Source organism: Rhinoraja longicauda, chromosome 9 (assembly GCF_053455715.1).
Source record: "Rhinoraja longicauda isolate Sanriku21f chromosome 9, sRhiLon1.1, whole genome shotgun sequence".
NCBI lineage: Eukaryota > Metazoa > Chordata > Chondrichthyes > Rajiformes > Arhynchobatidae > Rhinoraja > Rhinoraja longicauda.
In genome coordinates, this window is record NC_135961.1 from 50,195,381 (window position 1) to 50,217,248 (window position 21,868).

A 21,868-nucleotide genomic window follows, 5' to 3' on the forward strand; every position below is an offset into this window, starting at 1 on the left:
TAAGGCAGCATCTCTACCACTGCGCTACCACAGTGCAATGTACAAAATGTGGAATTGTTCAATATAAAAGAAGCATATTTCCCAAATGGCGCAAGAGTGCAGACCTCCAAGAGGTAGAAAGGTCTGGGTTTTCACATGCATGATTTGCAAAAGCTGTAAACACAGGTGCAGCTTGTTGGCTGTTTTCCTGAGGCAGTATGAAATGTGGATGGAGTTAATGGAGGAAATTCAGGGCCTCGACCTGAAACATTGACAATTTATTTTCCTCCCCCATATACTGCTCGACCTATTGAGTTCCTCCGGCAGATTGTTGTTCCAGATTCCAGCTACTGCAGTCTCTTGTGTCTCTCAATTCATTCTCAACTGAAAGTGTTCAGCATGCTATCCAGTTCAAGGACAATCAGGGATGTGTATTAAATGCTGGCCTTGCCTGTAAATTTGGTGAATGAATGAATGAAGTCAATAGCTTTACATTGTACACAGGGGATAGATGGAGCCAGATAGTGGAAGAGGTAATTTCACTGCTCCCCTTCTCTATTTGGATCTACCTGCACATCTTCCTCAGCTTTTCCTCACTCAACCTCTCACCTCATAGTGCCTTTGTCACCCCTCCACATCTCCTCATTACACCACCTCTCCTCTCTGCACTCCCCGTCCTGATGTAGGGTTTCATCAACCTGAAACATTAACCATTCCTTTCCCTCCCTCGGATGCTGCCCGTTCCCCTGAGTCCCTCTGGCAGACTCTTTGTTGAATCGTGGTGTGAGCCTGGAAAACATTTAAGCTCAGAGCAAGAATGGATGTGAGATTTTCTTCGATAAGTGATATTAATGAGCCAAGTGGTCTGCTATGACAGTTCCGTATCTTCACGATCACTATTAACATTGTTAGATTTTTAATACACACCCTTTAACGAACAGAATTTAAAATTTCCATCTGTTTTCCTGTTATAATTCAGAGTTCTGGATCACTTGTTGAAGCCTCTTCATTACCACACTTGAACACAGCACTATTTTAGCAGCCCTCGCTGCATCAATGCTCCAAGCCCCTTGGAGTCATTTGCAGGAGGTGGTTCATCTGTTTAAAAGTTTGAGTCTATTTGTCTTTGTTCCATTGAAATGTAAGTGCTTACCAGGTGTAGGAAGGAAATGCAGATGCTGGTTCACCCCGAAGATAGACACAAAATATGGAGTGTAACAGCGGGTTAGGCAGCATCTCTGGAGAAAAGGAATAGATGACGTTTTGGGTTGATACCCTTCATCAGTGTGATGAAGGGTCTCGACCTGAAACGTCGCCTATTCCTTTTCTCCAGAGATGCTGCCTGACCTGCTAAATCTAATGGCCAGCTCAAGCCATGGAGAAAATCTACGTAAATTCAGCCAGCATCTAATAACTCGGATTATTCACAAAATGCTGGAGTAACTCAGCAGGTCAGGCAGCATCTCGGGAGAGAAGGAATGGGTGACGTTTCGGGTCGAGACCCTTCTTCAGAGTTGTTCCAGAATTAGGTGTTAGAAGTTGATGTTCCATCTGGTTTTTAAATGAATAGGAAATTAAATAGTGCTATGTGATACACCCAGATGTTGAGATGATGATAGAAAGAGAACTTGGAGGGATAATGATCAGAAAAAGATCATATGCTTCTTTAAAGAGGATACATGATCCATGATGTACAATCCAATCATGGGTGATACTTTAATAAAGAAAAAGAAGTCTTGAACAGCAACATAAAATCATGGCAATGAAAATGCTGTAACATGAAAAGTTATTGCATTATCTTTGAAGACACTGCATTGATTCTCAGTTGAATGATTACTGTTTTTGGCACTGAGTGCAGGAAATCATTATTATATTTATACCTACAATAAAACGGTAAATTGATTTAGGAATATGGATGTTATAACAATCCATAAAAGCTAAAACAATGCAAAAGAAAAAGGGACTTCAAGTGAAGTAATGCTGAAGCACTCTACGAGATGAGGCAATGTGATATATCTCCTGCATCCTCATATCCTACCCTGCTGAGGAACCAAATCTCGATTTTTTTAATTTTCTATCTCCAGTGCATTTGGGAATATTTTTCAATTATTTTTTTAAAGCATGTTCATTCTTACATAAAATGGGTGTTGCTGCAAAGGTAGCATTTATTGCCCATCCCTATTTGCCCTTGAGAAGGTGGTTATTGGCAGCCGTCTTGAACATTTATTGTCCATTGTTACTGCCGGATTGAAAAGAGTCAATCACTTTGCTGTGAGAATTAAGTCACATACTGTCCAGAAGGGGCTAAGGCAATAGATTTCTTTCCCTTGATGAACCAGAGAGGTATTTGCAAGAATCTGGTAGCTTCACGATGATCACTGGCCCCAAAGCAGAAGCGTCCATGTCGCGGGGCAGGAAACTGGAAGTGTACTGAGCTAATTCTGTTACCACCATCATCTATTGTACAAGTGATGGTTCCCACTGATTGTCGCCGGAAGCTTGCGCCCTTTTCAGGACGGACAATGACAGTGATGTAACATTACAAACATGGATGATGGACATGAAAGAAGAAGACGATGAGCACTGTTGCCACTGGCTTTTTATTCCAGATGTTCCAGTGTCATACCTCATGGAAATATGATATTTGGACCATTGAGTCTACACCAACCAAGAAGAACTGATTACACTTATTCTATACTAATCCCATTATACTATTCACAATTTACAATGTCCAATTAATCAACCAACCGCCATGTCTTTGAGACGTGGGAAGCAATTGGAGCATCTGGACAAACCTATGCAGTCACAAGGACAATGTGCAAGTCCACACAGAGAGTAGTGGAGGTCAGGATTGATTCAGGGTCACTGAAGCTATGAGGCAGCAGGTCTACCAGCTGTGCCACAATGCCTCTGTTGGATAATGACATGGATTTAAACTTTCTGCCAATCGAACTCTTGCCTCAGGATGAATTATGCAGGACTCTGACCAAATGTGATCTGGAACTCAACGCCTGCGGGCTGCATTTATCATCAGGGACCCCCACCACCTGGGCCCAGCCCTCTTCTCACTGCTACCGTCCGTCAGGAGATACAGAAGTCCAAAGTCCCCCATGGCCAGTTTCAGAAACTTTTCAAAAACTATCAGGTACTTGAACTAACCCCAACAATCCTAAACCTACCTCAGCAACCAAACACTGCAGACCATCTCTTGCACCTATGTGGACTTTTTTCCAATTGTGTTTTGTATTCATGTCTTGTTTTTTTAATTTTCACTGTCTTGTAGAATTGTGTGTGATTTATGTATAATTTATGTTATTGTACATTGTCTGAATCTATGTGCCTGTGATACAGTCATTAGCAAGATTTTCCATTGTATCTGTACCTCATGTCCTTGTGCATATGACCATAAAAGTGATTGAATTGACTTGATCAGAATAATTCTGTCTTCAAGAGGGTACTCATGGGAGGATAACTATGACTATAGGAATATGAGTGGGGAATGGGATTAATGGGATTTATCTTCAAGGAGCTAGCATTCATTCAATGACAGAATGGCTTCCAGTGATTTAGTAGTTGCATGATTCTGTGCTTCCAGCTGCATTAATAAACCAGGTCTAACTATGATCGATGGCATGTCTGAAGAAATTAACATATTCAGTAAAAACATTAACACACTCGCGTATCTGACCTTCCCTTGACAAGACATTATCTATGGCAGAAGCAAGACAAATGAAAATGCTTTCGCCTGACCCTAGTTATCACCTGGCCAGGCTCTGGGTGAATTATAAAACCATCAGAATTAATTTAAGTGGAGAAGTGTACTTTTCCATAGTCATTATCCTTTAAAATGCTTAATTCCAGCATCTCCTAGTTTTGCAGAGCCAAACAGCGACACTGCATGAAAACAGGCCCTTCAGCCCACCAAGTCTGTGTTGACCATAATTACCCATTTTTACATGAATTCCACCCTGCCTAACCAATGTTATTCGCCCCACACTCTCATCAACTCCCCCGATTCTACCACTCACGTACACACTAGATGTAATTTACAGTGGCTAATGAACATAGCAACATGCACATCTGTGAGTCTGGGAAGAAATCAAAGCACCCAGAATAGATCCATGCCCTCACACAGAAAGCGTGCAAACTCAACATCGACAGCACCAGTGGTCAGGATTGAACCCAGGCCACTGGTGCTGTCAGGCAGCGACTTTGCCGGCTGTGCCACAGGTAAATGAAATATTTATTTCCATTTACATATTTACCAATCCAATAGGATTGCATTGTATCCAGTGTAGAACACGATGGAAAGCTATGGAGTACAAATTCATCTTTGCTCCATAAATGAACATGATGCAACAAAAATTACATAGAGTCATACAGCATAGAAACAAGCCCTTCAGAACAACTCATCCCTGCTGACCAGGATGTCCAGATAAGCTTGTTCCATTTGTCCAGATTTGGCCTATATCCTTCTCAACCTAGAAACAAGGAGGTGCAGATGCTGGTTTACAAAGAAAGACACAAAAGTGCTGGACTAACTCAGGGGATCTGGCAGCGTCTCTGGAAAACATGGAGATGTGACTTTTTAGGTCCAAACATTAATCCAATCATGACTTCCAGAGATGATGCCTGACCCGCTGAGTATCTGGAGCAAACAGCCAGAGAAGGTGGTAGACGTGGGTACAATTGCAATGTTCAATAGGCATCAAAACACTGCATTCGCACAGATACATGGGTACAAACTGTATAGAGGGACGTGGGCAAACCACAAGCAAATGAGACTGGTTTACGTCGGCACCTTGGTTGATATTGACGGGTTGGGCTGAAGGGCTTATTTCCGTGCTGTGTCATTCTGATGCTCTAATCCACTGTCTTCAATAGCACAGTCAATTGCTGTGCTAAAAGAAAAATGCTGCAGATGCTGGAAATCTGAAATAAATGGGGAAACGGTGTAAATATTCTCCAGGCTGGGTAGCATTTGTGGAGAGACTAGAGTTAATAATGCCTCAGGCCAATTATGTTTTATCACTTAAAGTTAAAGAAGTTTTAAAATGCAGAAAAAGTGGCAGCGAGATCATAGAAAAAGGGTGGGGAGAAGGAAGGTGAGTGAATGAAAGAATGAATGAAAGTGCAATTTGAAGAAAGGGATAAGTGAACGAAAGATGATTTCAGAGGAGGGGTAACTGCAGGATAATAGACAATAGACAATAGATGCAAGAGTAGGCCATTCGGCCCTTCGAGCTAGCACCGCCATTCAATGTGATCATGGCTAATCATTCATAATCAGTACCCCATTCCTGCCCTCTCCCTATACCTCCTGACTCTGCTATCATTAAGAGCTCTACCTAACTGTCTCTTGAAAGCATCCAGAGAATTGGCCTCCACTGCCTTCTGAGGCAGAGAATTCCACAGATTTACAACTCTCTGAGTGAAGAGGTTTTTCCTCATCTCTGTTCTAAATGGCCTACCCCTTATTCTCAAACTGTGGTCCCTGGTTCTGGACTCCCCCAACATCAGGAATATGTTTCCTGCCTCTAGCGTGTCCAATCCCTTAATAATCTTATGTTTCAAAAAGATCCCCTCTCATCCTTCTAAATTCCAGTGTATACAAGCCCAGTCGCTCCAGTCTTTCAACATACGACAATTCCCCCATTCTGGGAATTAACCTAGTGAACCTACGCTGCACTCCCTCAATAGCAAGAATATCCTTCCTCAAATTTGGAGATCAAAGCTGCACACAGTACTCCAGGTGTGGTCTCACTAGGGCCCTGTACAACTGAAGAAGGACCTCTTTGCTTCTACACTCAACTCCTCTTGTCATGAAGACCAACATGCCATTAGCTTTCTTCACTGTCTGCTGTACCTGCATGCTTACTTTCAGTGACTGATGAACAAGGACACCCAGATCTCTTTGTACTTCCCCTTTTTCTAACTTGACACATTCAGATAATAATCTGTCTTCCTGTTCTTACCACCAAAGTGGATAACCTCACATTTATCCACATTAAATATATAATAATAAATATCTGAAATTACCAGGAAACTGCTAAAAATCTGAAATATGAACAGAAAATGCAAGAAATAGTCAGTAAATCAGACAGCTTCTGTTAAGAGAGAGTTGCTGGGAATTTGAAATGATAATGCCAGAAAGGCTAGGTATAGAAATTGTTAAATTCAGTTTTGAGCCTGGTATGTATCCAATTATAATCTGTTCCACTAGATCCCACATAACTGAAAACAATGCAGAATCACTATAAAATGTACTTTAAAGTCTAACCTTTCATTGAAAATCCATGTGAGCAATATCAGATGGCTCTCCCACACTAACTTTCACAATGTTTTTCGCTAGGTGGACAGGCATCAGCGTTGCTTTGGATGTCATGTTGACTGTGCAACCATCCGTACAAGATACCTAACTACCTCCTTGAGCCGATCAATGAAGTAAATGTTCCTAACTCTGAAATGGCACTTTGTGAAGGCAGATCTCCCTTCTCCCTGGGAGCAATTACTCAGCACCACATTGTTCCCAGTCCTTGCTCTCTACTCCGAACCACCAGCCAGATGTGCTTGCACCATCCAGCACGACATCTGCATCCAATTCACTGGTTTAAATTAGTAAAGGCAATGCCGGTGAAAAATCGATCCAGTCTGCCTTTAATTAACAACTTGTGCTTTCAACATAGTAAAACCTACGAGCTACACGGGAATCGATGCAAGGTTTCTTCGTGAAACTGTGAGCTAAGTTTCCTGCCTGCGATGTAAATTTTCAGTGATGTTTTAAAGGTACATTTTATATCACAGGAATATCTAATCAACTGGCTTGTTCTCTCGATAAACAGACTAATTATGCGAATTGAGTTTTAGTTGGGTATTGGACGAAGGCAGTATTTGAATTTTGATGCTACTTTTATGCTACCAGAAAATTAAATCACAAGCAGTGAAAATCATTTGTTACAAATGTAGACAGTATATACTTGTGATATAGAGGCAGTACTTGTGCTTTGTTCCAGCAATGTGTATGGTACAGCTTCCACATACAGAATGGCCCAGAAGCAAAGTGACTTCTCCACATGTGGCCTTCTTCTTACCTTCCATCACAGTGAGGAGGTGCCTGGAGGAGAGTCACTGTGATGGATGTTTGTGTTGAATTAAGTAGTTGTGTGTTTTTGTTGCTTGTGACTGCATGATACCAAAATTTTGTTCAAACCTGTTTTTGAATGACAAATAAAGAAATTCAATTCAATATAGCAACATACAGGAAGTGAGGGATCACTGGTATACTTGCAGAACATAGATCTGTACAGCAACAACTCCTTTAGCCCACAATATCTTTGCAAACAATTATGCCAACGTCACTACTGTATCTGCTCATACAACCTCTCTTGGCAGCCCGTTCAAGAGTTCCACCGTTCTTTGTGTAAAAAAACTTGCCTCAAACATCTCCTTCAAAATTTCCCCTCTGGTATTAAACCTATGAATTTGAGTATTTTACCCTGGGAAAAAGACTCTGGCTGTTTGCCATATCTATGCCTCTTATAATTTTACGTACTTTTATCAGGACCCTTCTTAACATCCAACCCTCCAGAGAAAATAATCCAAGTTTGTCCAACCTCTTTTTTAGACCACGTGTTTTCATAGTGTCATACAGCACAGAAACAGGCTCTTCAGCCCAGCTTCTGGGCCATTCTGTCATACAGCACAGAAACAGGCTCTTCAGCTGCTAGCCATCTATACTAAACCCATTTACCATCTTGGAACCTGTTTTACCCCAACACTTTGTTTCATGTCAGTTTTAAATTCCCCAAATGTCATTGTGGGTTTGTGAACATGTCTTCGTACTTCAATCCAGATAATAGATTACTGTCCACCAAACCACAAAACCACTGGGAGAAATCAGAGTTAAAGTCTCAGGTCGATTGTTTTAAAATTAACATTTTAAAATGTTAATCCAAGGAAACAGAAATGGCAAACATTGTAGATTAGAGTTTGAAGTTAGCTACCACATGGAATTTTGATGCAAATATTTTTGATCTTTTCCAAAAGGAAATCAGCAGACTGCATGAAAGAAAGTGGAATAGAAAGATCTGTTGAAGGATGTAGATAAGGTAGATAAGGCAGATGGGATGGGAGGCAACATGTGGACTCTAAACACCAACACAAAGCAGCTGGAACCACCGTTAGGTCCTCGGGTGCATTGAGATGACAACTGTCAGATCCTCAGGACAACTTAAATTTATTTTGAGGTGTAGCCACTGTTGTGATATAGATAACACAACAGTCAATTTGTGCACAGCAGGCTCTCACATGAATGCTCAGTGAACTTCACTACTTTTTGTTGGACCTGTGGTTCCTTTGTGTTTCGCAGAAAAGACAGTTTAACAGCTTACGTTTACGAATACCCTTCACACGTACGATCACACTTCCAAATGTCTGTTGAGGCTGATTTGTGTGATGGACTGCGCGGTGTCCACAACTCTATGATTTCTTGCAGTCTTGGGTCCCATAGTTCCCATACCAAGTTGAGATGCATCCAGATAGGATGCTTACTGAGTGAAACTTTGGTTGTTTTACTCAAGAGTTCGATATTGTGGTGCATTTCCATTTAACCTTTCCACCCTCACCCCCCAACAGTGGTACAGTGCGTAACAAACATGTCCCGGGTGGCTTCAAGTGCCACATCAGAACAGGAGCTTAGTTAACTGGGTAAATCCTCTGTTCTTCAATAAACCACGAGCGATCTTTCACATTCATGGAAGGAAACAGGCAAAGCTTAGTTTAATGTCTTACTTGCAAAGCGATGCTCCTGCAGTACTTCCCTGGAAAGATCAACCTAGACACTGATGGATCTCTTGAATGATATTTCAACCCACAAGTTTCCTGATTCAGAAGCAAGGGCCCCACCCAGTGACACACAGCAGACAGTGAGTAGGAGGAAGAGAAAAGCAATCTCTGTAAGATTCTGTATCTGTTTTTTTTTTAAACTACGTTAATTGGTATAATTTGCTGTTGCAGATTGCGCACACGGTCATTATAGTTTTCAACCAATTATGGATTTTAGAATCCCGGCAAGGAATGTTTTTTTTGTTCTCCTTCTGTCAGCTTGTGAACAACCCTGTCAGCACATGGTATCTTTGAAAATAAATAAAAACATCGAGGCATATGTGCAGGGGCAGTTTCGTATGAGGTACATTAAGCTGCTATTATCTGTAACCTTGGCAACCCACTCCTAATCCTGCCCTGCCCCCATCTTCTCTAAAGGTGGTTCAGTTACTAGCCAAGTCAGAAAATAGTGACTTCAAGTTCCATGTTAGAACAGAGCACAACAGTCCAGGATAACACACCAGTGTGGTACCGAGCGAGTGCCGTGCTATTGGAGGTGCCATCTCCTGAACGAGATGTTGAAACAAAGCGCTGGCTGCCTCTCAAGAGAATCAAAACATCCCATGGCCACCATTTTGAGAAATAAATTGTGGTGAATCTCTGGAATTCTCCACTGTGGAAGCTCAGTCGCTGAGTATATTCAACAGAGAGATCCATAGATTTACAAACAGTAGAGAATCCTGGGATGTCGTGTTATACAGGAAAGTGTCACTGAGGTAAAATACCACTCTTGTTGAATGAGTGAACAGATTCAATGTATCCAATGACCTATTCCTGCTCCTGAGGGCACTATTTATCTTTCAACCGTTATCACCAAAACAAATTATCTGGTCATTATCACATTGCTGTTTTGGGAGCTTGCTTTACACAAATTAGCTACCATGTCTTTGGCAATCTCACCCTTCGTTGGATGTTAAGTTTTTGGGGGCAGTTGTAAATAACCTATGCATGAATAACCTATGCATCTTTTTTTTAATGCCGAGTAAAAGGTAAAATTTAGACCGACCTCTGCCATTTTAAGTTTTGGTTGTTCCCAACACGCTACTATGTTCCGTTTCACCTATTCGACGTTTGGAAGCATTTAATACAAAAGGAGTATTTATGCCAGTTATCTGTGGTTTGCCTATGCTGACGGGAGATAGAGAGAGCCTCGCCCCACCCAGATCAGGAAATGATCTGAAGGAAATAGGTAACAGAATGGGAATCATGGCCTGGTTACTGCAGGGAAGCAGGTTATTCAGTGCACTGAGTCCATACTAGCTCCGTGTAAGAGCAATGCAACCAATCCCATTCCCCAGTAACCTGTAAATACTTTTCTTTGAGATAATTATCTGAACCTTGCTCCATTACTTCCCCTGGCAGTGTATTCACTAACCACTCACACGTTATGCAAAGATACCTTTTCTCATGTCATTTTTTTTGCCAATCACTTTCATCCTATATCCAATTGTCTTGATTGACCCCTGTGGCAATAGGATTAATCTCTCTCTATCTGCTTTGAAATACCTCTCCCAGATCTGCTCACAACCTTCGGTGCTCCAAAGAGAATGATTCATCTCTTCAGGTAATGAGCAGTCCAGTCCCAGATTTGTTGTGGTGTACTTTGTTTGATTCGTTTATTTTATTTTAGTTTAGTTTAGTTTAGTTTATTGTCACGTGTACCGAGTCACAGTGAAAAGCTGGTGTCCAGGTCGCTCTTGTCCCTGAACTACAATCTTGAGTTATTTCTCACGTATCCAGAGGATGGTCTGTCCTCTTATTCATTGGCACATGGCAAAGGAAATAATATGAAAGACTCAAAATGCTGGATCAACTCGGCAGGTCAGGCAGCATCTTTGGAGAAAAGGAGTAGGTGATGTTTCGGGTCGAGACCCTTTTTCAGACCGTGAAGAGTCTGAAGAAGGGTCTCGACACGAAATGTCAGCTTCTCCTTTTCTCCAGAAATACTCCTTGTCCCGCTGAGTTACTCCAGCATTTTGTGACTATCTTTGCTGTAAACCAGCATCTGCACTTCCCTCCTACACAAAATAGTATGCTAGTGTTATTGAGGTCTGGCTGTATCAGTGTTCCCGGTCGGCCTTGTATCCTTCTTGGCATCTTGTCCACTGTTTTATTGCCTTTTCAAAATTTTGGAACTTCACCAACCCCAAGATTAAATTTCATCTGCCACCCACCTGCCCATTCCATCAACTTGTACATGCCATTAATGGGGGGCTTGAATCTTTAGGAGAGACTACCAAGGCTGGGACTGTCTTCCATGGAGCGAAGGAGGCTGAGGGTTGATCTTAGAGAAGTTAATAAAACTATGAGGGGACATAGATAAGGTGAATGGCCACAGCTTTATTTCTTCAGTATAGGTGAGCATTAAATTAGAGGGTAGAGATTTAAGGTGAGGGGAGGTTTTAAAACCTGGACCTCAGGGGACAAGATAGTGGTGGATATACAGAATGAGCTTCTGGAGGAAGTGATAGAGGTGGATACAATTACAAAGAATGAAAGACATTCGACCAGGTTCATGGACAGGAAAGGATGAGAGGGATACCTGCCAAATACAGGCAAATGAAACGAACTTGGTCGGCATAAGTTCTCGGAGCAGAATTAGGCCATTCAGCCCATCTACACTTCTCAAAGCAGAGTCTAGGAAATTTAACTCTCACTCCTACATCAGACATCAATACTCTTCACCCTGTCTCACCACGGGTGTGTGGGTACGATGATGTGGACTTGTTTAGTCTGTGTCTATGGAAGAGCCTGCTAATCCCATGTGGAGACACATGGACCCAGATCAGGTGGTTATTCCTGAATGTCCAACCATAATCTTGAACTGTCTGTGCGGTTGTGTCTCTGCAGAAAGAGTTTGTGAGGCAGGTGCAAAGCAGTCGGGTGCTGATGGTGTTGTCACAGGCGTGGATTGAAAAACTGTACCATCAGGTGTTGGACAAGAACCTGCTGGGAGAGGCTGGATATTGGGGAACAGCACAGGAGCATTCCCTGCCTTTCATTGCCATGTTAACAGGTGAGTCCCCACTTGCCGATTATTGGGTTGAGGCGGGAAGGTCAGAGACCCATTTGTTTTCCAAATGGCTGATCTATTTTTCCCTCTCAATCCCATTCTCCTGCCTTTTCCCCATAACTAGAAATCCCTGTAAAGCGTCTTTGAGTGTTTGAAAAGCGCTATATAAATGTAATGCATTATTATTATTATTATTAACTCATTCCTTCTATTCAGAAATGCTGCCTATCTCACTGTTACTCCAGCATTTTGTGTCTATCTTCAGTGTAAACCAGCATCTGCAGTTCCTTCCGACACACCCCTGACACCCTTACTAATCAAGAGTCTGTCAATCTCCGCCTTTAAAATATCCATTGACTTGGCCTCCACAGCCATCTGTGGTAATGAATTCTACAGATTCACCCCTGATTATAGAAATTCCTCCTCGCCTCCTTTCTAAAGGTACATCCTTTCATGGCCTCTCGTCCTGGACTCTCTCACTAATGGAAATATCCTCACCATATTCACTATCAGGCCTTTCACTATTCGGTAAGTTTCAATGAACCCCCCCCCCCCCCCCTCACCCTTCTAAACTCTAGCATGCACAGGCCCAGCGCTGTCAAATGCTGAATGAATGAATTGGGCTGAACGATCTGTGTCCGTGCAGTATAACACTATGCATCTATGTAGTTTATTACTATCCTCCTCACAGTTCATTATGATTCCAGGTTCTGTGTCATGTGCATGATTAGAAATTGTGTCCTGTTCAATCGTTCATTTCATTCATATATATTAAGAAAGCAGAGGTCCTAATGCCAACTCATGGGAACACGTTCCCACAGTTCCATTCAGTCAAAAATACAATTTTCCATATTTTTCTCTAATTCCTGTTGGATTGTCAATTTGACATCCATTTTGGAACTGTCCCATCAATTCCCCAGCCTTCAGTTTTATTTGCATGTCAATTATATGGCAGCTTTTCAAATGTTTTTGGAACTCCATATATGTGGCCCTTGTGGCTAAAGGGACCAGGGGGTATGGAGAGAAGGCAGGTACAGGTTACTGAGCTGGATGATCAGCCATGGTCATATTGAATGGCGGTGCAAGCTCGAAGGGCCAAATGGCCTACTCCTGCACCTATTTTCTATGTTTCTATATCACATTAACCACAATCCACACATCGATCCTCTCTGGTACTTCATCAAATATCTACTATGAGGAACATTTTATATGAGGTGCAGGAGAGGTTTAGGGTGAGAGTTCCAGAGCTTAGATACAATATCCATTCAAAAATGCATACTGGCTTTCTCTAAGCAATCCACACTTATCCAGGAGACTTCAAATTGAGACATTAATTATATGTTAAACATTTCAACAAAACATAAAGTGCTGGAGAAACTAAATGGATCTGTGGAGGGAGTGGATAGGCTACATTTGGAGTTGGTACCCTTCCGAATTGCAAATTAAATTGAATTCCAGCATCTGCAGTTCCTTGTGCCTCCATTAAACATTTCAGCTTATGCTTACTGCATTCATCTCTAACCCATCACTAATCAAGGTTTAACGCTGCCAGTTTTCTAGTCAGTCTTCAGTAACCACCCAGAATCTACAGATACTTGAAAGACCTGCCAGGAATGTTGATACAAAGTAGTTTTGTGAAAATTGATCAGACAAATTACATTTCAACAGAACTGGGCCCAATGCCCCATCGATGAAATAGAAAGAAGGTCGTGGTCAGAATTGGGATGATCAGGAACAATTTATAGGAAGAGCAGGAGAGGTTTGGGGCGAGCATTCCAGAGCATGAAGTGTTGTCAGCCGAAGGCACGGCGCCAGTGGTTGAGGGATTACATTTGGAAACGAGCAAAAGGCCAGAATCTAGAAAACAATAAACGTTGGAAGTTGCATTGTGAGTCCGTGCGCTATTGAGCTGCAGGGTCAGCGTTGTGTTCCCATAGCGTGAGCAGAATTGATGGAGGCAGGGGAGCGTTAGCGACGTGTTGAGTGGGCCGGGTCAGACAGTGTAGGTGCCAGCCATCTGGGCAGTCTCCAGCTAACCCCCCTCCCCAAAGGAAATCCGAACGAGAGAGGAAAGGCGCCTGATGTTTGAGGACTTTTAAACATGTTGACCGGGCAACCAGGAAGGACCTGAATCTTGGAATGAGACGAGGTCCGGAGTGGGGAGGTGTCAGTAGCTCGCCTGGATTAGGATTGGTTTGTACATTTTCTTCTCTGTTTATTCAACACTAATGGTATTCTCTAACGCGCCCCTTAGTTACGATGACTTATACCTAAAGAGAGGAGATGAATGTTAGATATCTCGAGTCCACAACAGGGCAGATAACAGGGCAGTGTGTTCTCCGGTTGAATCTGTTTCGTATTGCAAGGAAAACCCTCTCAATGTTTTGAAATTTTGCTGAAGGATTTAATCCTCCAGAATAGGTTGTTCGACTTTGGAAATAATCCATATTTTAATTGTGCGGGGATTTTGTAGAACTGCATTTGTGATGAATCAGTGCCAATAATATCTCACATTGCTTCACTGAAAAAGTGTTTAATTGGCCAGAAGATGTTTTGGGATGGCCAGACGTCCTCGATGAGTATTATTAGTGCCAGTCGGTCTTTGATTACACTGTGCGGCCCTCTTGTAAACTCTCTTTACTGTCTTCATAACCTGTCAGGGCTGTTAGTGGTTCCCGTGTCCAGTAAATCGACATTAAGATTAATGTGAAAGTAGGTTAGCTTTGCCGGTCACTGTGCGTGATGTGTAACGGTGTAGCTTGTCCTGGAGGATGTAATAATCTGTGGATGGGAACATTGTATGGCAGATATCCAGAAACCTCTTCACGGTTACTTGAAATGACATACAATTATATCTGATCTCAAGTCAGTAACAGTCACTTTCCTCCCCCCTCCCTCCCTCCCTCCCTCTCTCCATTGTATGATCACGCGGCGTAAATTGTGCTGACTACCAGATAAGCAAGGGATTAGAATAGAGCCCATTCTGGGTCTGCCGACCTTTGTCTCCATCGTTCTGTTGTGCTCTCGCTGCTATTTTTCTTCTGAGTGAGTGTGGCTCAGCGAGAGGCCTGGTGGACAGACATTCCCAGCAGAGCGAACGGCAAGGCCAAATGCTTTCTGCACCATTGTTGGAGATGTGCCTGCGGCCAGCGTAGAGCTGTAACCCGTTGTAAATGTTGCTCCGTTGTAAATGTACTAGGGTAACGTCTTTGAATTAGATAGAAACATAGAAAATAGGTGCAGGAGGGGGCCATTTGGCCCTTCGAGCCAGCACCGCCATTCATTGTGATCTTGGCTGATCATCCACAATCAGTAACCCGTGCCTGCCATCTTCCCATATCCCATGATTCAGCTAGCCCCTAGTACTCTATCTCTTTTAAATTCATCCAGTGAATTGACCTCCACTGCCTTCTGTGGCAGAGAATTCCACAAATTCACAACTCTCTGGGTGAAAAAGTTTTTTCTCATCTCAGTTTTAAATGGCCTACCCTTTACTCTTAGACTGGGGCCCCTGGTTCTGGACTCCCCCAACATTGGGAACATTTTTCCTGCATCTAGCTTGTCCAGTCCTTTTATAATTTTATATGTTTCTATAATATCCCTCTCATTCTTCTAAATTCCAGTGAATACAAACCCATTCTTTCCAATCTATCCTCATATGGAAGTCCTGCCATCCCAGAGATTAACCTCGTGAACCTACGCTGCACTGCCTCAATAGCAAGGGTGTCCTTCCTCAAATTAGGAGACCAAAACTGCATGCAATACTCCTGATGTGGTCTCACCAGGACCCTGTACAACTGCAGAAAGACCTCTTTGCTCCAATACTCAAATCCTCTCATTATGAGGGCCAACATGCCATTAGCTTTCTTCACTGCCTGCTGTACCTGCATGTTTACTTTCAGTGACTGGAGTACAATGACACCATGGTCTCGTTGCACTTCTATTTTTTCTAATCTGACACCATTGAGATAATAATATGCCTCCTTGTTCTTGCTGCCAAAGTGGATAACATCACATTTATCTACATTATACTGCATCTGCCATGCATCTGCCCACTCACTCAACCTGTCAAGGCACCCCGCAACTGCCTAGCATCCTCTTTGCAGTTCACACCAAAAATAATATGGACCACTCCGTCGAAATCGAGTGTACTGAAGTGTAGTACGCAACGGAGCGGAACGTCCGCCATTTTAGGAAGCAAAACCCACCATTCATTATGCCTCTCACAGTGTAATCAGTATTGTGGGGGAACAGTGTGCCATTAAAATGCAGAATATATCTCATCTATCAGTTCACATTTTTTTTTGTTATTTTTCTTTTAAAATGTTTTCCCCCTGCTTAATTTCTCTGATTTTATTCTTTCTTACTGTTTCTGCACATTTCCCTCCCATCCTTCCTCCCATCCTTCCTCCCACCCTTCCTCACTAGGGCCCTGTACAACTGCAGAAGGACCTCTTTGCTCCTATACTCAACTCCTCTTGTTATGAAGGCCAACATTCCATTGGCTTTCTTCACTGCCTGCTGTACCTGCATGCTTCCTTTCAGTGACTGATGCACTAGGACACCCAGATCTTGTTGTACGTCCCCTGTTCCTAACTTGACACCATTCAGATAATACTCTGCCTTCCTATTCTTACCACCAAAGTGGATAACCTCACACTTATCCACATTAAACTGCATCTGCCATGCATCCGCCCACTCACACAACCTGTCTAAGTCACCCTACAACCTCATAGCGTCTTCCTCACAGTTCACACTACCACCCAGCTTTGCTGTCTGCCAACCAATTCTCTATCCATGTCAATACCCTACCCCCAATACCATGTGCTCTAATTTTGCTTGCTAGTCTCTTGTGTGGGACCTTATCAGAATACAGAATACAGAGCTTTATTGTCATTCGATACCGAGATACCGAACGAAATTACATTTCCAGCAGTCACAGAACACAAAAAAAAAGAACACAAGACACACGACCCCAACACAAACATCCATCACAGTGACTCCAAACACCCCCTCACTGTGATGGAAGGCAACAAAACTTCCCCTCTCTTCCCCCATGCCCACGGACAGACAGCTCGACCCCTACCGAGGCGACCGACCCGCACAGCCCCCGCAAGGGGATGGAAGTCCCCGCGGCCGAACCGCACCAGGCGATGGTAAGTCCCGCGGCCGAGCTGTACCGGGCGATGGAAGGCCCCGCGGCCGAGCCGCGCCGGGCGATGGAAGGCCCCGCGGCCGATCAAAGGCTCATATAAGGAAATTATATTAAGAACTTCTGTGAAGGATGTGTAAGTCTGAGCAAACTTAGTTGAGGGTGCTTGTTATCCAAGTGTGCATCCATAGTGATCTTCATTAAGATTGGGGCAAGGGGCGGGGAGAGAGGCGTTTCCTGAGTATTATTAGAGTATGAAAATTACCTGTTGTCTGGTACTGAAATGTCTTTATATGCATTTATTTGTTGAGATCTGATGCATTAATTTCAGCAACTTTGCAACTAAATTTTATTTTGTTTGTGTGTGTGCTGTGTTTGTCATTGCGTGTGTGTGTTTATGTGCGCGAGTGTGATTCTACGTATATGTGTGTACATTTATGCTTTGTTTTGTTTTTAACGTGGCTCTCTATGTGTATGTACGCTTGCATGTGTGTGTTTGTGTGGATGTGCGCGCTTGTGTGTGTCTGTGGGCCGTTTGTATGCATGTGTATTTGTGTGTTCCCCTGTGTATATGTTTTCATGCGTACCCTTGTGTGTCTCTGTGTATGTATGTGTGCACATTTGTGTGTGTTTTTGTTTCTGTGTGTGCATGTCTTTCTGTGTCCCTGTATGTGTCTCCATGTAAGTATGTCTGCGTTTGTGTGTTTGTTACTTTGTGTGAATGTCTGTGTGTGCATGTTTGTGTGGATGTCCTTGTGAGTATGTCTCTGGATGTGTGTGGCTGTGCGTGCGTTTGTGCGTCTATGTTTGTGTATCTGTATGTCTGTACATGTGTGTCTCCCCCCCCCCCCCCCCCCCCCCCCCCCCCCCAGCTCAGGCCCCCGACTGTCATTGGGCAATTCCACATCCTCTTCTTTGGTTCGGTGCGAATGTTCTTCCTGGGAGTGCTGGGCTTCGCCGTCTACGGGAATGAGGCCCTGCACTTCTGCTGCAACCCCGACAGGAGGGAGCTCAACCTACTTTGCTACAACCAGTTCCGGCCCATCACGCCCCAGGTAAGGCCCTGACCGAGGCGGTGCGGGGGATGGACGTAGTGCTTGCCGCTTGTGAGACACACGAGTGCATCTTTGTAGGAAAATAACTGCAGATGCTGGTACAAATCAAAGGTATCACAAAATTCAGGTCTGAAGAAGGGTCTCGACCCAAAACATCACCCATTCCTTCTCCACTGAGATGCCGCCTGACCCGCTGAGTTACTCCAGCATTTTATGATACCTTCGATGAGTGCATCTTTATGGTTCCTCATGAACACTGGGAACGGGGGTGAGCAGGGAGACGTTCCCATTTGCTATTCAAGTCTGAAAGTTACCTCTTTTGACACATGGAATGACGAGAATCATACAGCACAGAAATAAGCCCTTCGACCCATCAATTAAGTGCTCACCAACACCAATCCATTTACTAGGTCAAGGTCATCTCTGCTTTGACGATTCACCCACATTTGGTAAATGCAATCAGGTTCTCTACCTCTACCACACCTCCGGCAGTGTGGTCCAGAGTCCACCCACTCTCTGGGCTTCTGCACAATCCCTCTGCCTCTGACCCCAAATACATACCTCTGTTCGGTGGAAAACATTCCCACTGTTCATCCCATCTATGCCCTCATATTTTTCCATACGATGTAATATTTTATATACTTTTATACTTACGCTGTGGCTGCCAGGTTAACCTGTGCAGATGAATATGGGATAGGAATAGGCCACTCCACTGTTAAATAAGATGGTCTGATCGTAACTTCAGTTCCACCTCTGTAATCTTTCACTTCTTGCTCTAATCTGCCCACTTTAATCATAGATGGATTAATAGATCAATCAAAAGATCAATCTATAATCCGTTTTTTATGCATGCGTGCATGGGGACCTAATCCATTCCCCACAATTTTGTTCCATGTACCCATTCTCCCCATACCCCATTCCCATCAATCCGCCCGATTCCATCACACATTGGCCAATTGACCTACCAGCGCACACAAATTTAGGATGTGCAAATTTATATGTGCAAATAAACCAAAGGGCCCGTGGCAAACCTAAACCTAAACCGTGGTCGCAGAGAGAGCATGCAAACCCCACCCAGGCAGCACCAGAGGTCCGGACTGCACCCTGATCACTGGGGGCAATGAGCCCATGGCTCTGCTAGCTGCCAGCTAAAGATTTATGAAAGTAACTGAATTTTAGTTGTCCAGCTGCCATGATAAGGTTTTCAACTCAAGATTCCTGCCCGTATCTAACACCAGTAATAAGATCACTTCGCCCATACTATACGCTGAACACTATGGTATCTTTAGATGTGGAAGTGATTGTAGGCATAGACAAACAAGACTATCATTGATTACTACATGTGGGGATCATAAAAGCTTATGAAATACAAGTTGTAGGCATTTAAATCTATTTAGGCTATTTAATTCCTATACCGGCTCCGCCATTCAATTAGATCATGGTTGATCTACCTCAGTCAACTGTCTTGCATTATGTGGGCAGCACAGTGGCACAGCAGTAGAGCTGCTGCTTCACAGCACCAGAGACCCAGGTTGGATCCTGACTATAGGTGCTGTATGTGCAAAGTTTGTACATTCCCCCTGTTACCGCGTGGGTTTCCTCCGGGTGCTCTGTTTTGTAGGATAAATGGCTTCTGTAAATTGCTCCTAGTGTTTAGGATATGAAAGTGTAATAACATAGAAATAGTGTATGGGTGATTGATGGTCGGTGTGGACCAGAAGGGTCTGTTTCCACACTGTATCTCTAAACAAAACTAAACTAATCCCATATCCCTTCATTACCTTAATAATCTTACAATCTATCTCTGTTTGGAATGTAGTCAGTGACTGAGCCTTTACAATTCTCTTGGGTAGAGAATTTCAAAGAATCATCACCTTCTGGGTGGGACAATTTCTCACTGTGGTCCTGATTATCCAACCTATATTTTGAGACAAGGCACACCAGCCATGGAAAACATCATTCTTCTATCTACACTATGAAGCCACCCAAAGAATTCTGCATGCTCCAATGAGATAACTTCTCATTCTTTCAAACTCATCACACCACCAATACCCCAAAGTGCTTCATGCACTGATTTTATTTTAGAGTACAATATTGCTTTGAAAGTCCTTTGAATTAAATCCTTTTGTCCGCTTTCATGTGCACACTAGTGCTGGAATATTCCATGCTGTTCTTCCATTTTAAGCCTTTCTCATTTAATCCTTTTTCCACAGGTATTTTGGGCTTTGCAGTTGGTCTCCGTTTTGGTTCCCGGAGCAGTATTCCATCTACATGCCGCTTGTCGCAACATTGATCAAGAGTTGATTCTTCAGAGACCTTCGTTCACTGTCTTCTACATCATTTCTCTCCTGTCCAGGATCATCCTGGAGACTGTGGCTTTCTGGCTGCAGAGTCACCTCTTTGGATTCCAGGTCCCTCCAATCTTCAAGTGCAATGCCACGTCCCTTGACAAGCGTTTCAACATCACCAAGTGCATGGTCCCCGAGCACTTTGAGAAGACCATTTTCCTGAGTGCCATGTACATCTTCACTGCCATCACACTGCTCCTGTGCATTGCTGAAATATTTGAGATACTTTGCAGAAAGTTTGGCTATTTGTCCACTCAATAACCGACCTGCCACTGATCTACAACTCTGGCACAGATTCTACTTGTTTATCAGTCAAACGCAGCAGACACAATGGAAACCCAGTTGAAAGTAGCTTTCAAACTTTGCGGAGATACTGGGGGAAAGAGTATCTGTCAAAATTAATGATCTCTTTCTATCATTCTAAGATTTAATTTTGGGAATTCGCTTAGTCCTCAAAACACATGAATTCTATTACTAGCAGGACAGGATTTTTTTTAAACCTTTGAAATGGATAAACTGAATTACAGAATAATTACACAAAAACTCGTCAATAATCATGATTACAATTCAGTTAGGATACAATTTCTACATCTTGATAAAATAACAAAATGCACACAATGGCTATGTATGAAAACGAGTTTGCATTAGCAACCTGTCTTTTATCTCTGGCATAAAAGCTCGGTCAGCAGAATTTATGTACGTTCTGGGGGAATCTATATAAACTGACATTTCTGTTAATAGAGAACTTGGGACAGTACAGTACAGGAACAGGCTCCTCAGCCCACAATGTCAGTGCCGAACATGATGCCTCCTTAAACCAATGTCATCTGCCTGCATGTGATCTCTTCACTCCCTGCATATCCATGTGCCTGTCTAAATGCTCTTGGTGTATCTGCTTCCACTATCACTCCTGGCAGTACGTTCCAGGCACGGAAAGTACCTGGAAAAAAAAACTGTTCCGCACATCTCATTTAAACTTTCCCCCTCTGACCTCAAAGCTTTGCCCTCTGGTCTTTGAGATACCCAACCTGGCAAAAAAGTTCTGATTGTCTACTCTCTGCATGTCTCTCAATAAGCGTGCAGGTACAGCAGGGAGTGAAGAAAGCAAATCTGTGGAATTCTCTGCCTCAGAAGGCAGTGGAGGCTGATTCTCTGGGTGCTTTCAAGAGAGTTAGATGGAGCTCTTAAAGATAGCAGAGTCAAGGGATATGGGGAGAAGGCAGGAACGGGGTGCTGATTGTGGATGATCAGCCATGGTCACAGTGAATGGCGGTGCTGGCTTGAAGGGCCGAATCACCTACTCCTGCACCGATTGTCTATTTCATATACTTCCATCAGATCTCCGATCAAAATCTGACGCTCCAGAGATAACAATTAACGTTTGATATTTTAAAAAAATGTAGAAACTCTTGGCTTTATAATCCAGATACTGCAGATT

General features: G+C 43.1%; 1 protein-coding gene across 1 annotated transcript; it reads left to right on the forward strand.

The window, feature by feature from the left end:
* Positions 1-1,354: 1,354 nt before the first annotated feature.
* gje1a (gap junction protein epsilon 1a) lies at positions 1,355-20,691 on the forward strand. Its single transcript, XM_078405979.1, has 6 exons — positions 1,355-1,369; positions 3,014-3,124; positions 11,713-11,878; positions 17,129-17,163; positions 17,900-18,082; positions 20,296-20,691. The coding sequence occupies exons 1-6, from the start codon at positions 1,355-1,357 to the stop codon at positions 20,689-20,691; spliced, it is 906 nt and encodes a 301-aa protein (XP_078262105.1).
* Positions 20,692-21,868: the final 1,177 nt, after the last annotated feature.